General features: G+C 42.0%; 1 protein-coding gene across 2 annotated transcripts; it reads right to left on the bottom strand.

Annotated features, from left to right (window-relative positions):
• Positions 1-384: 384 nt before the first annotated feature.
• Positions 385-14,559, bottom strand: LOC135496004 (sodium-dependent noradrenaline transporter-like). 2 transcript variants are annotated; one of them, XR_010448618.1, is made up of 15 exons: positions 13,116-14,559; positions 10,971-11,102; positions 10,423-10,651; positions 9,888-10,026; positions 9,440-9,574; positions 9,023-9,126; positions 8,285-8,409; positions 7,628-7,740; positions 7,064-7,204; positions 6,573-6,672; positions 6,154-6,254; positions 5,570-5,749; positions 3,621-3,695; positions 3,056-3,151; positions 385-2,056 (listed from the first exon to the last, which is right to left on the bottom strand). XR_010448618.1 is itself a non-coding variant. In XM_064785084.1 (14 exons), exons 1-14 carry the CDS (start codon positions 13,462-13,464, stop codon positions 3,125-3,127), a joined length of 1,950 nt encoding a protein of 649 aa, XP_064641154.1. In that variant the 5' UTR covers positions 13,465-14,559; the 3' UTR covers positions 2,914-3,124. The 2 variants fall into 2 exon arrangements, 1 of the variants encoding a protein (XP_064641154.1); XM_064785084.1 differs by lacking the exon at positions 385-2,056 and having other exon boundaries at positions 2,914-3,151.
• Between the last annotated feature and the right edge of the window lie 1,661 nt (positions 14,560-16,220).

The following is a 16,220-nucleotide window of genomic DNA, read 5'->3' on the forward strand; positions in this document are numbered from 1 at the left end:
ATTATTATGATATAAATATCATGCTATGTACATTCCCGGTCAAAAGGGGCCAGTTTGTCTCTTTTCCAACTCTATAGGTATGCATATTAGGCTGGAATTGATAAGACTTCAAGAATTTGGAATTTCAGCAAGGCAAAACACATTTTGAGCAGCCGAAATTTCCCTGAAGTCCGACAGTTCTTTCCTTGGCAAAGAGAGTACGGGAGGCCTTCCCACTTCGATACCTTTCCAACGAGATGTAACCTTGGAATACTATGTTTCTCGTAAGCCTCGCAGAGGCTGGCGCTCATCAGTGCATCTGGTAGAGGTGACACGTAAATTTAACCAATTATTATGTATGCCTATAACCGACCCCCCCCCCCCGCCCGCCCACACCCACCCGTAAGGCCTTCGGAGGTCGGCATATTCATCCTCTTCAAAGATGTTTCTTTTTCATATTTGGTTCCCGGTTTGGTGACAAAATCATTTTCATTTTCCTCGATGAGACTTTCTATCACCTTCGCTGCCCCATGTGGAAGTCAATGAAATTTTCTTAAAAGAATTTTGAGACCCTGGTCCACCCTAGTCATTTATATATAGTTCGGCTGATATAAGACCACTTTATTGATTACTCCAAAAGTCGAGACAAAGGCCTCATTAAAACATGTCATGGTAGCTTGGTGTTACCAACCCACACTCTCAAGAGCCCTTGTTTCTAAGAGTGCATTGTCTATCTAAATTGAAACGTTGGGGAGAGCATCGAACGACCATGTGTAGTGTGGATACTTAGCGGTCTGAGATTATAAGTTTCGGTCAATGTGAACTGATGCCAACCATGGGAAATTTTATACAATAACATTTACGTTTACAATAATTAAGATTTGAGTCAACTTACATATTCCTATTCCAAGCTAGTGACAATAAGTGATACATAATTATTTCATATAGATACATTTTATAGTACATTCAGAACAAAGAGCATGCAGAGTTATAATTTCGCGCATTTAGTGGGGGATTTTCAGATCCTGTTTTATTGGTACTGTTTTACTGTTCCAAGTGAAAGCGAGTTTTAGCTCTAAACATGAAAACGTTTATATACATTTAATAAAACAATAATATATAGTGTATTTAAATGCAATTTCTCAAGACGACACTCGTTAGGCACGATTTTGTTATGTTTGACTAATGTTAAATTAGGATGGACATATAATCCAAATTGCGTAGCATAGAGTTATAAATGTAAAATAATCGATTAAGGTAGTTTTCGCAAAGCCCCCGAAACGCCAAAATAGGATGACGAGATTGGCCTCAGAACTGCTTGACTTAATTCAGCCATCACCGCGGTGACGTTCAACAACACTCTTTCCTCACTTCCGCCCAACCAAGCTCTGCGCACAGGCCAAAGCTTCGTAAAGACCAGAATGAGTATATTTAATGGGACCTCCCATCGAATCCGCACTCTCCCGCCGATTCAAAACAGGATAAACAACTCATTTGGTGAATCAATCCACTTACTCACCGACAGCCATCCAAAGCGCTGACAAAGGCACATCCCAATACCTCAGACGACACAATCGTCGGCCTCTTCCAGTCTGACATATCCACGGTTGAGCTTTTGAAAATGTTTAACGTTTTTTTCGGCAATGAAATAATGGTTTTCAGTCTCTCAAAGCAAATGCGAGAACTCCCAACCTGAATGTCAGGATGAACTCACGAGCCGATTTTGACTTTTTGAGCGGGGGTAATAGGTTTTCGGACACCACTTTTCGTCCTTAATCGGCATGAAGACACGTTTCTTCTGCGATGACCCGCCTCTTCCCGCTAAGAACATAGAACAACCACTAACAAAGTTTTTACCAATTATTTTGGAAATGAATACGTAATTTCACTATGTATAAGGTCAACGGCCGGGCGCGGTCAGCAGTCAGCCACTCGTATCCATCATACACGCCATGCCAGATCAGAGGAACAGTCTATAGCTGTCTGTATGACCTTTGCAAAGTCATTCGCACCCCCACGCAGAACCAGAAACAGGCTTAAGACACTCGATGGCGATGTCCAAGCTTTCATAAACGCACTGAAAAACAAAATGGGCACAGCAATACAGAGTGTGGACAACTAACAGATGGCCTTGCTTTCACCACACAAATTAGTTTAAACCAGTACCAGTAAATGGAGAATTCGTCAGAAGACTGTACAAGCATCTTGTTTTAGTTTCCAGTAGTTCTACCTTCAAGAAGGGTCTCCGAGCAATTCGGCAGTAACTTTACTTTTTCCAATTGTCCAGTTCTTCTTTCGGCCCGCAAAAAAACCCCACCCGACTTTGTTCACAAAACTGGTTCTGGTGCACAAATATCTGGTTCAGACCGAATCAAGATATAGGTCAAGTCTAAATTTTCGTCTGAAAATATTCTACGTGCTTTGGGTCTCTTGGTGGTGGAAGGATGGTCGTCCCGTTTTTCGCCCCGCCCTACATATGTAACCGAATTCAGCCGAAAAGTCACACATGCACACACTCGGACATTCATCACCGTTATACGCGATACAGTATTTACGCAGCCAAAGAATGGTTATCGCAGCCAAAATTTATATTGTCCGTGCCAGTATCAAGCAAGGTGACGCCGAGAGACTATCGCTCGCAAGAGCGGTGTTTGTGATATACGTCGAGTGCAAAAACTCTAAGCCAACACCATTTGCTCGATCAATCTTCCGTTTTACACCTTTGCGGAGGAAGGGGAGATTATCGGCTAGTGGGTTTACCACAAGAAACCCCCCGCCCCCAAAACAGACATTTATGGACATGGTTGACATAAAACAACGTTCTCTCTGCATATACACTGGTCTTTTGTTTCAACCAAATTCTTGAAATGATCATATTTGAGGCTTGTAAGTTCATAAATTTTCCGAATACACCAGCCGAGGTCCATCGGCAAGACGTACTCCACTTCATCTGGGAGTTATTACAATTCTATAAACACCACGAATGCTTTCAAAATTGTACTCTTTTGCACCACGGAGGAACATCCGTGTCCTCATGATGCAGCAAATGCAAAATACCACTAATAGTAAGGTTCACCCTGAGACTTGACGATTTACGGTCAAACGGTTGGCAATGTCTTTCGTGTATGATTGTCCCACGCACAGTCTAGCCAAGAGTCAACCAATGCCGACGCTGAAAAGAAATAAAATAATGTTGAACACGGGTCAGGAAACGAAAACGAATTTATTGAAATGGTATAATTTGCAGTCTTCAGGTGACTAGCATGCACGAATTAGGAGGCCGGGTTGCGTTTGATTCAGCGAAAGTTATTTTCCTCACATAAACGTAAATAATTTCAGAGCACTATAGGATATGAGAGACCTCTATCGGCGACTTCGTGTAACTTAATCTGACCTTTCTGACTCCTGCCTATCGTCATCCTTTAACGAGGAAGGCGTCATGACCTCGGCGGGTGAAAATGCCAAGAAACGCGGACGGAAACAAATACCAACATGGACTTAAATATGAAGGGTTCACATGTGGGTCTATGATATTAGGATATTGACCGTGGTCTTTCAGCCACTGCTTGTCTTCGTGAGGAATTTGACCATTAACAAATTCAAATTCATCATCAAAATCACACAAAGAAAATTGGACAAACCTGATATCTCTTGACCGGCTCATCATTTGATATATGCTTATGCTCGTTTTGCGGCGATATACACAAGGCGAATCTCTGAAAAGATAATGGGATGTTATCAGAATAATGCAAATGATGAATTGCAGCACTCATCTGGAGGAAATACAGTTATTCTTCTAAAAAAATCCAGGAGCATTTCAACAAAATCCTTGTACATTTTTAGAAGACATGAATGTGTGGTACAGTAGCGCGAAGAAATCGCAAAAGGTTTAAGCGTGCGGGGGTGGCAACGTTACTAAGAAGCTTTAAATGTGGTGGTTATCATTATCAAAAGTGCTTGCTTTACTCGCCTCAACATGCCGAATTACTGGCGGTGAACATCAATCCTTACACAAAACGCCGGTAGATCGGCACGTGCTTCTACCATGCACCCATCTTGACCTTGACCAAGGTCAACATGAGGTCAACATTCACGATAATGACCTGCTCATTCTCTGAACAGTTTGTTGTCTATTCTCGCAGCCCTGCTCGCGCAGTTACAGCAAGTGATCTACCGATCAAAAGAAACGTTAGCGGCAACACGGCATGCGTAATCATAAATTAAATTTTCTTCAAGCGCCTTTTTTCACAAAGCTCAATTATAGAAATCGTTTCCATATTTCGAATTGAATCGAAATGTTCCTCATTGCGTTAAAATGTCGGTCTAAACCATACAATTTGCATCAACCACTTGACTCTTCGTCAGGGGATGTACTTGTGAAACAACTGAGCAACATAACTTGTTTGATGTATCTTGTTCTGCCGTCGGCGCCGTATCGATCCCCCACATTTGTAGCTTGAAGATGCAGGTGGCTCTGACAGGCCGGACACTCTTCCTAAGAGCACTCATTCTCCAAGCAGATCGAAGGTACATGCATATTCTCTCTGCCAATACTGACTCCATTACAGCATGCGGTCACAGGCGCGTGAAAATACCACAAACCAACCAATCAATATTGGTGATCAATCACCCAACAAACTCGCAAAAAGAACCTGTGCATAAATGTGTGAAATATGTATTGTTTTATAGGCTGTTAAAATTAATCCACTGAGCCTGATCGTTTGCTATGATTATGGTATCTTCACCTGCCTGTGTACTGCACGATTCTTGGAGTAAACCTTCAGTAATGGCGGCCTGTTTTTGCAGTCACTGAACAACGTCATCAATAAATCGAGTCCGGGGGCTGCGCAGGAATCTAAAGAGCCCTTTGGAAATGAACATCGCAACTGCGTGTTCGCTCTAAAGTGGATAAGAGATCATTCCGTTATTTTCATTCCGGATATTGTGTCTACAGAAATAATACGACACGATTGGTAACGAGGTGAAAGGTATTCAATTTTGAAAACTGAAGAAATTACTAAAAGATGTAATAAACAACCTTGGGCTTGTTACAACCGCAAAACATGACTTCATGTCGAAACCTTGTCGAAACTCGACATATATGCGTCGGTTTCGACTGTAGCAGTGAAGCATCCTAGAGGCCTTACCTACCTGATATAGCTTACATGTAGAAATATATCGACAGACGGAATATATTGAAAACCACCGGTTATACCAGGATCTTGACGTAGTATACTGACCGCCAGGGTTGACCAACATTAAGAATTTCTACTTTTACCTGAGAAGTGTGTAGCCGAAAGACCATGTCACCATCGGTGAAATTTACATAGATTTTGATCTCTGTGGCCCCATCACACGGCCAAGTTACGCCGCTTGACCTCAGTGACATTGAGAAGTAGGTCAAAATAAGTAGTTAAAAATAAGTTGACCTACTTCTCAATAACTCTGAAGTCAAGCGGCGTGACTGTGGCGGGAGGGTGTTTACCGTGCTGGGGCTTTTTCATGGAAAATTGGTACAAGACTACCAAGGTTTAAGAAAAAGGCAGTCGTGTACATGCGTCCTTATCAGTAGTACTAATACAAAACTTACCCTCGATAACGTCCCTTTCGTTGCTACCATTTTATAGATGGCTATAAGCGGTATACAGATCATAGATGATAATGTGAGCATCCAGCCTAGGATGTTCGCCCAGCCCGGGTAAGTGTAGACATGGGTAGACATTTCGTATTCAAGGCCTTTAAAAGATGCCACGCTTGATACCACAATAGTCTGAAAGTGCATTGGAAGATGAAATAGGATTGTTAAACCCCGCAAACGAGCGATTTTTGTCGCGGCGACTAGCGATTATGATAACCGCCGAGTGCGACAAAAAGATCTGTCGTCCGCGGGTTAAACCAGGGAGACGATTCAAACACATATCATTGATTTCATTCGTTGATAGACGCATCGGTATTACGTTTATGCGGTCCTAAAATGTAAAGACATGTTTCCCGGCGTCGACATTGAATCACCGGAGTGAAAGAGAACAAAATTCGTATTTTATGTGTGATTGGCCACTTGTTTTATAGTGCTTAGAAAAAGACAAAAAAAACCCGTAAAGCAAAGTTAATGTGACAAAGATAGCATCAAATTCACGATAAGAGTACCAAAGTACGGGTCGCATTTATTCTTACCAGTATGAAGAGAGGGCTGGCAATCTTCCAACATATTCTCCAGTAAATACCAGGCTTGAATCCCAACATCGTCTTGACGTCGTCGCAGAACTGGTTCAGACCTAGAAATGAACGCATTACCAATGAGGAGAGGATGAACTTAGCGACAGTTTTTGTCTCTTAATTCTGGTCTAACTTCGCTAAACAATTGTTTTTGCTAACATCACCAAACACTGGATTCGACCTCCACACTAACAGGTAACAAGCAAACGATTGGCCATTGGGTCCAGCTAGTGAATCACATGATCACCAGCTCTTATGATGATTGGCTATGATTTGGTTTAACGTTTACATACTTCGTTTTTCGTATATCTTCGTAAGAGTTGCGAAACCTGTCGAATGTTTGTTTACGACTGACTGATGGTTTAATAAACACTCACCATAAAACCAAGAGATCGCTATTGATTGGATGAACACTGTGAATAAAATGGATGTCCCTGCGCTGAATGAATCCATCAGTGTGAAGACATACATTCCACCCTGAAGTGATAAATACAGACTAGTCTTTATGTGTTGAACATACAGATGACCGATAATGAACCTGGTAACTCAGCAAGCAAATGTGAGGCAGTCGTACAAAGTGTGCTGTAACTTGGTGCCCAAACGTACAAAAGACCCGCGCGATCTTTTCTCAAACGAATGTCAGAGGGGTGTGATGACCTCCTTACACCCCTTGATTTCACCAGTCACAAAACATCGAGCGAGTCTATCTGTTACAGGTAATCTAACCGAATGATAATTTCGTCACCTCAATGACCTATAGATGGTCTATCTATATCCCTTTATGGATGCCCTGCATTTTGTTCCTGACTGCTTAATTGATACGAAAAACTATCAAAAATGATAATTTGATAATAAAATATGTACTTACGTATGTGACATTCACAATCGACAAAAGGAATGCAAATATGACGACACCTCCTACGAATATCTCTCTGCTATATCGATGCTTGTCGAAAATCCACCTGTATTCGTCTTTTAGGCCAGTTAAGATGGATTCGAGGCCACCCATCTGAAAGAATCATCAAAGATGACACGATTAAAGTGGTCCTATTCCGAAATTTCTGGTTGTGACTTGTCTTTGTCGTCAAAAGATCAATTTCTAAACTATTAATTCTGTGGTGTAAAGGGGTTATGGTGGTATGTTGCGTGGACAACGACCATCCAAGGGAAGAAAATCTTGGAAATTGACTGAAAAATGGCCTTCATATTTATAAATTCATCTTCAATATTGGTCATGAATTGCCCTTTTGTTTTCAGTGTGGAAACAACATCCCCTTCTGGGATCCTGGCTAGCCCATTTAAATATGCTCTGATCAGCAGTAAATCTCTTGTGAAGGATTGGGCTTGTCGATCCTGGCTATGCCGGCGGCCTATCGGAGGATGAGTACAGGCCTGATCATGAGGAAATGATAACTTTGGACATAAAACTTACGGCGCTGTCCAGTCCCAGTGTTATCAACATCAGGAAGAATATAATCGACCAGAAAGTAGAGCCTGGTAGAGTTGCAATAGCCTCTGGGTAGACAATGAAGACTAGACCAGGACCTGAAATGAAAAAGGGCTTCGCTTGTGAGGACTCTTGCAATGTTGTGTTTTTTTTCATGTAATACACTGCGCCTCGTTTCGACGGCAGTGGTTTTGGTGTTGCAACCACTGCAGATATGGAAGCAGTCAAAATCACATTTAGATGTTTGGTTTTAGGTGTCGCTCGGTTGTCTCGCCAAATACCGCTTGGATGGAGTCATTCGCCCAAAACCAGTGCCGTACATTTTAGCTCGGACCCCACGCATGCGGAGTTTGACCTGCAGGCGTCAGGTCATTTCTTCATGCAACTTCTTGAAGAAATGATATATATTCCTTAAAAGCTCTGGCCTAGTTTATATGACGATACGAGTTTTATAGGCTAACATCATTGTTATGCAAAAGTCATTTTACTTTAATGGAGCAATTGGCCCATCCTGATCACCAAGGTTTTTGCACCTCATCAACCCCGGCTACGAAAGAGTATACATTGTAGACCATCAGTTTCAGGATGCAATTGACCCCGAAAAGACGAAAGAAGAAGCTCTACAATTTTGGATGGACTTACCTTCTTTGGCGACTTGCTGGATGGGCACCGACTGTTTCTGCGACATGTATCCAAGGTAGCTAAAGATGACGAACCCGGAGAAGATGCTGGTCACGCTATTCACGCACGCAGTCAGCATGCAATCTCTGAAGAAGAAAAGCAAAATGTTGAATTAGTCCCGTTACGCGGCAATTGATCCCCGGACATCTATTCTAGGACATTTCAACTTCTACACCGGCAGCAGAAATAGAAAGATTCAGTATCTCAGAGAATGCTCCTACTATGGTGTTCACGCTGTTGGAGAAAAATACAAAACTTCTCACAGAAAGTAGTTGCAAGGGCGTCCCACAACCTGTTGTACGCCACTAAACCTTTGTGTTAAAAGGCTTGATGGAGATAATCACGATGAAAGAACACATAATCTATTGCAGAAAAACATCAAGAAAAAACACCAAGTCTTGGCGGTTGTGGCTGATTAGAAGCATATGATCTTGGCCTGTATACCTTTAAGTTTGAGTTCCATTCAAAGAAGAACCAACTCAATGTTTCCTTTAGGACCATTCTTCCTTATATACAGGAAGCCAAAGTGGAGTAACGATGGGTTTCTATGGCTAGTTACAGAGTTTGAGCGAATTATAGCGGCAGCCATATAAATGGCGGTGCCTGGTTCGTAGCTGGTATGTATCAATGGCTATTCATCGATCAGACTCTCCTTCAAGTGGGAAGGAACGCTGTCGTACTGGCACAGAATATTCTTACCTGTAGCAGTTATTTGAGAATTTGTTGTAGCTAGCATACGCTATATGTACACCGAATCCCGCGCCAACGGAGTAGAAGATTTGAACTGCCGCATCTATCCACACCTGGAACGAATGAAAAAATAAAATAAAATGATTTTTGAATTATTTACAAGTGACCTCTATTTTCGCAGTTGATGTTTTAGTTTCAGTGCCGGATTTTTCTTATAGTCTTTAGAAAACCTAATCAAGTATAGTGCTGTCCAGGAAGAAATTGCATGTTTTTCTTTTGTAGGCCAAATTTAAAAAAGATATATTTTACAATAAAAATCAATAAACATTATTTAGATTCATGTCAACTTACAAAACCTCCCACTCTGAGTTGGTAAATTTTAACCCTCGTGCTAATCTTTTAAAAAAGATACACCATGCAGCCTACCTCTGTGTCCTTGAGTCGACTTAGATCAGGCGTAATGAAGAAGTATATGCCATCGCCAGCCCCCGGGAGCATTGAACCACGGATGAGGAGTATGCCGAGGACGATGTAGGGCATGGTCGCTGTTACCCACACAACCTACAATGACAAATATTAGCCATGGACGTAGCTAGCGGGATCGAGGAGGGAGGGACAGAGGGGCAAAAGGCCTCCCAGAAGTAATAAAAAACGCGTTTTTGACCGGGAAACCGCTCCACATCACGTGGTACGTTTCAGCCAATCAAATATTTCGGCAAATACCGATCCGCTATAGCAACATGTCGGTGCCGAGCCGAGCAGTCATTCCGAGCATCTCCGATTACAACTAAGATGGAAATATATATACATGTAGGACACGCGAAAGTTGCCAAATGAAACGATCTCAGTTTTTGTTCTCGGGAAATGAAGTTACCTTGCCAGACGATTTCACTCCTTTCCACAACGAAAAGTATAGCAAGCAAAATACCAGTAGCGTGGTCAACACCAATTCCCACCGTGGCATGCCCAGGTCATCCATTCCAGAACTTTTATGAATGCTAAGCACCTGTCTCCTGAAATGCAATTAAAAACCCATCACTATAAAACTGCATGTGGTGACGTAGATATCGTCAAAACATTTGTGGTAGGCCCCCGGCGGTAGGTGTACCGAAAAAAATACTAAAAGGTAGGCCGGCCCGCCCCGTCCCTATCTACAAGAGCAACATCCCAATGAGAGGATAGGTACATGTAGCATTTGCTCCGTAGCAAAAGTACGCTAAAGTAAGTACGCTGAGCAAAGGTGGTTTGAGGCATCTCAGGTTTGTCCAAATATATCTAAGCCACGTGTCCGGCATGTCCGGCGGACCTAACATGTTTTTTGGAGCTAATATCAGCTTAATCGCCCTCAGATTCAAACTAAGTACTTTGTAAAGATGCATTGTGAGAGATAAAACATTGTGTGTACTTACTCAAAAAACTCAGTAGCAGCAGATATTCGTTTCGTGTCATTCGACAATGTGAGGTTAGTGTAATTGCCAGTGCCATCCCAGCAATGTTCCGTGTTCCACGTGTTGTTGCACGTGGTCCAAGGTAGCACGGAAGTGAAGGAGGAAAACAAGTAGTAGAAGGACCATCCTATAATCACATTGTAGTAGAGGGCGACGTAAAACGCCATCAGACATTGTGCATATCCTACACCTAAAAAAGATGAAAAAGTTATTCGGAATTGAAGTATATCCTGGGTTGAATTTTATTGTTCATTTTCATGGCTTGAAACAATAAGTATTGATGGAAAATACGTGTACATTGTTATTGCTTTGGAAATAACTGTTACGTTCCGATACGATTACTTCGTGTATATATATATATCATTGTTTGGAAGCATCATGGACTTGCCAACATTTCATGGTAATAAAAGACAAGTGCTCGTCTGAATGAAAAAATCAAGGTTTCAGCGTGCTTCATTATGGATGAAATAAGCAAACAATGTGTGCTTTAAAAGATGGGAATTCCTTACCTTTGAAAAATGGCGCTATCTTCCATACGGTGATGGCACCCTCTCTGTGGAATTGACCCAAGACAAGCTCCATGTAGAACAGAGGCACAGCACCAAATAATAGCATTGTAAAATATGGGATTAAAAAGGCACCTGAAGAAAAAAAACCATGAATAGAAAATATACTTTTATCAATTTTTCACTCTAACTTAGAACCCAGCTATTTTGCCAACATGGTCCTTCTTCAGGGATATACTCTCCTAACGATTCATTGTCTATGAAAAAGAGAAAGATCTATTACCCGGTTGGCGAAGAAATGCCGCTAACATTTTGTAATACATGAGTATCTTCAATGTCTCAAAGACAGAAGAAATTCTGGTAAAATATGAAATTATAGGCCTTCTATTTTTAATTGTCACAATGGCCTTTTTTGACCCTCCTTCAAATTATCAGAATATCTCGATCGGACGGTTCTAATAGAATACAAACATCGTCTTCAATATCTCACATAAACCTTTGCTATAATTATGGTTTACATGTCACAACCAGAGCCATATTTGAGCATCAACACCAAGTGAATCGATCCCGCCGAAGGGCTTGTAGCTATTCAACCTGACGCATCAATAATTGGCTCTCGGAATCTTTCTTTACCGAATATATCGGAAAGTGCCGAAATTTGATATAGTTTCGTTCGAAAATGTGAAAATTGATGAGAGCCATATTCTCAGAGAACATCACTTTTCCCTAGAATGGGGGAAAAATCCAAAATTTCAGTTCTGCTACTCGTGGTACTTGGATTTTTTAAAAATATCTGATGTCTGATAAATATCGAAATTCAGCGGTGGAGTCTGTATCATGAATTTTCCTTTGGTACAGTTTGATGGAGGAAATCGTTACTTACTTTTGTTAAGATGTTCATAAAGTGCCAGTTTTCATGTCGAAACCAGGTCAGGGGCATATAAAATCATGCCAAGGTAATTGACCGGTTATTAATTCGATTGACTTAAGTTTTCAATGACGATGAATAATAAACGTTGGAAATTAATTAACAATATCAACATAATTTTCAAATTACTTTGCTAGTCAATTGACCTTTTCAATTTTAATGAATTCTTTAAGGTCGATCTTCTTGTGTATTGGGCCAAATGCCTCAACTTTCACTCAATGTTTATGAACAAATCTTGGATCTCGATTCGTGCAAGACATCTAAGTGACTGGATTTTTAAAAATTCAATCACAAATTCAATTTTTTAACGAACGGCCTGGGCCTTCAAGTGTGAAGATCACTTCTTCCTCATTAAATCATGGCAAAATACATTCATTCTGTTGCTAATAAAGTCCGCTACACCCTGAATTGTGTTTGAGAGTGAAACTTGTGGTTTTGTCTCATAAGGCCCATGCCGATCCACCGCCGTTGTGCGTATATCAAGGAGACTTTAGGACGGATATTCACCGCCGATAAGTCGGCATGATAAGGCCTAACGCACAGTCAAAACCGGCTAACCCAATCGCTCTACAAAACTGGCCATTATGTGGGGACCTCCCTATCTGCCACTGATGGTGAATAGGCCTACCGTATCTGACCCGCTCCGTTCCCAAGTGGGCGCATGTGACGTTGAGAATGCATTTGCCCACGAAACATACGCGGCATTGCTTTTCAATACATGTAGCTTTCCTGGGAACTGAAGGCCTGGGGTACCAACTACAGCTGAGAGACACGTCTCTCGTACTAAGATATTTTAACTTATATGCATACATTACGGTCTTTTCCCCTTACCTCCCAGATAAAAGAAATTTAGGCCTAGGCCAATTCACGGTCTATTTTCTTTAAACAAAAGCCTGTTCGCGCCTGGGCCTAAATTCCTTTTGTTTTATAGTCTTATCAATGGTTATCAGGGCTAATCTTAAGAACATCGACTCCCACGAAACAACTTTCATGAGGATCGACTGGCCCAAACTGCCAAGGGCAAATAAACGAGATGTATTTCTGCCTGAACGATTGGGGCGAGGGCACATTTTCCGATATGGAGCGAAGTCATTTGGGCCCTCCCCCAAATGGGGGGGGGGGGGGGGGTTATACGGGGTACAAAAGAGTTAAAAGTGCATGGTGCTTTAGCCCTGCTTTTCATGTCAAGTAAATAGACAGTGGATATTTGATTGACTTACCTCCACCATTCTTGTAACAAAGATAGGGGAATCTCCATACATTTGCTAAATCCACAGCAAAGCCGATAATAGAGAGTAAAAAGTCAATTTTCTTGCCCCAGGTCTCCCTGCCCGGGGTTGTCATCGCTATCTCGTCTTCCTTCCCATCCTTCTCCTGAATCATTTCAACCGAACACGCCTCTGGTAGATTGATTATGCCCGGCGGTGCCCCATTGGTGCTAGTCGGTGCGGAGACTAGGGCCTGGTGGTCCGGGCTGGAGTCAATGCTTGGGGGTTCGCTGCCCGATGACAGCTCGCCACCACCATGTCCGATAAGCTTGAGCTCTATGTATTTTTCCTTTTCCTTCATAATGATTTCTCAGCTTTGCTTCGTTAAAATCATATTTCCAAATGTCTTCACGTTCATTTCCGCTAAAGTTAATGAAACAGATGGAATCTATCGAATATAATTGTATCTTTGTTTAACTACAAAATGTATATACATCCTTGGACCCGAATTTGAAATGTTTCGCCTAGATCCCCGAATGAATATCATGAACGCCTTCTACAACTTGGGACTCCCATCTACCATGATTCACAATTCAAAAACAACTCGAATCTAAACGCCGTCCACTAAAGTTTCAATCAAGCCATCGACACATCAAACGTGACATCTTCAAAAGTTCACGAAACGGGTTGTTTTACATCACACTTCCATGACAAGGGGACCACTCTATTTGTCGATAGTTAGTGTTACTACTGAGCCTCGCCGCCTCTCCTTACTCTCCTGCTTGATTGACATCAGTTGATGACAGTAGGAGTCATCGAGAGCGCCTTCACCGCCTCGTTCATTAGTCGTCGCTGTCGTTCGCAAAACCTCTTTGCCGCAAGCTTGGAATGAAACAGTTCGTTTCAGAACAGGATTCACAATTTTCCTCGTTCAAGGTAAAGTTAGCGCACGAGAAATCATCATCGAAGGAGAATAAATTCTGTTGTGAGGGTCTTTTGCCCACAGGAACAGATTTTACATCTTGTCCAATTGAGAGTTCGGTGGAAAGTGATTTGGATGCAGAGTGAAAAAGGAAACCAAGGCGACGTAGTTTGTTAATGAATTGTGTGACACGTTCTGGAATCATGTAATCATCTCCTCCGAGGTGAGACATAATGACGTACGAGAGAATAGTCGAGATAGCGCCATTTTCCGCTGCTTTCACACGTAGCATATCGTGTCGGTGTCATAGGCGCGATGTCCCCGGTGAAGCCGGAAAGGCCCCACGTGCTGCGATGTTATAAGTGTGAAGTGAATCTCCCTCTGTACGTTCATTCACACATTTGCGCGTTCCCCGACATGCTGAAGTAACGGCACCATGGTTTTAACGAAGGCTGGCACGACGAATTGGAAGAGAACGCCATAACGCACAACTAGCTAATATCATCAGCCACAACCAAGTCCCGGGACCAACTCATCCATGCTTTCTAATTCTATACCGGTGTTGGGCCTACCCAACTCCAACTTGAAGTTTTATACTGAAGTCAGTTGTCTACTTGCAAGTGTCCAAAGAACGAACATGATATTCCAAAATTTGTAATTCCTTTATACACACTGATTTAGGCCAAGAAGGTGTTCGATATATAAAACCTATTCAAGTAAGTTGAATGTCCATGGAGAATAACATTTTCTTTACACAGGTCGCGGACCACTCCAGGCCTAATATCATGGCACAATAGTCAACCTCCCACCCCCATCCGGGAACTCCGGTCGGCGTAGAGAACATTGACATGATCGAGAGACCTAACACAGGGGAATGGGGAATGTGGGATGGAGGGGGTTGGGGGAGGGGATACCTGTTTCGACGGTCGGCACCTCATGTTCTATCCGGCCGAATCCTGCCGATAGACATTTCGGTCAATTACGGCATCCCACCAAAAAACATTTACCGCTTACCACGCCGTCTTTTATTCATTGAGCCGTGATATTTCGGTTCGTAGTTTTCCTCTCATCAACTGGCCTCCACCTATAACTTGTATAAAGTTAAAGGCATACTTTGCCTTCGTTCAAAAATTTGAAACCTGAACTACACCTGGCTTCGAATCCAGGACATCATTCTAATTATGTCGGTCGCCTCTTCCGAAAGTGAGGATGCCGAAAATTCAACACAGTATATATTTGGCCCTTAGGCCTAGGTATAGTTGGGGCAATAAGACTATTTTTGAAATCGGCGCCCTCTTTTATCATTTATAGGCTTGTCAAATCGTGATTCTCACCTCAAATTCTGATTTAACTGATAGCTTGACCAAATAATACCAAATATGATCATATTTTGCCAAAATTTTAATTTTTTCACGACTAAGGTGTATAATAAGACCGCTTTCTTTGGAATTCGCACCCTTGTCCTTCTCAGTCAGAGAAAACAGCACGTGTTCTTTACAATGACAAAAACCTTATGGACAACGCCGGATCTAGCTTCACCCCCGGCAGCCTTATGCAGCCTTGTTCGCGACAATAATACGAAAAAATCTACGAAACAAAGCAGCCCGAAGGTCCAAAGCGGATGCGGGACACTGTCAGACGGACATTGTGTGAAACCTCTAATCACTTTCAGGCAGATTACCGGTCATCAGGCAAAGATAGATGAAATGAAACGGCCAGGGGCCATTGTGCTCACCGTATACATCTTTTATTAGGCAGGATCATGCTTAGTTTAGAGGTGAATATGGTGAACACAATCAGGCATGAAGTCTTTTTTTAGATGTGTATTGATGTCAAGTAATAAGACAGGGCAGTATATATAAGTTTATGATCCAACCAATAATTGTCTATGACATCAACAAGATCAATATCGTGTGATTGCTAAGAGTCCCTGCAATAAAAAATTCATCGAAAAAAAGTCATTAATAAGCGAGATATTGCACGTCCTACTTTTTCAGTTTTGACCCCCTGGTGGCCAAATCAAGAATCAGATCAGGCCAAAATTCGGTGTCAGAGATTACCTGATGTAGGGGGTTACATGTACCAACTTTCAAGTTCATAGCTTCAGCAGTTAAGAAACGTGCCATAGTTACACTCGAACGGTCAATTTACGCCATTTGACCTCTGTGACCTAGAAAAGGAGGTCAAATCCAAAA

This window comes from Lineus longissimus, chromosome 11 (genome assembly GCF_910592395.1).
Source record: "Lineus longissimus chromosome 11, tnLinLong1.2, whole genome shotgun sequence".
In the NCBI taxonomy this organism is placed as follows: domain Eukaryota; kingdom Metazoa; phylum Nemertea; class Pilidiophora; order Heteronemertea; family Lineidae; genus Lineus; species Lineus longissimus.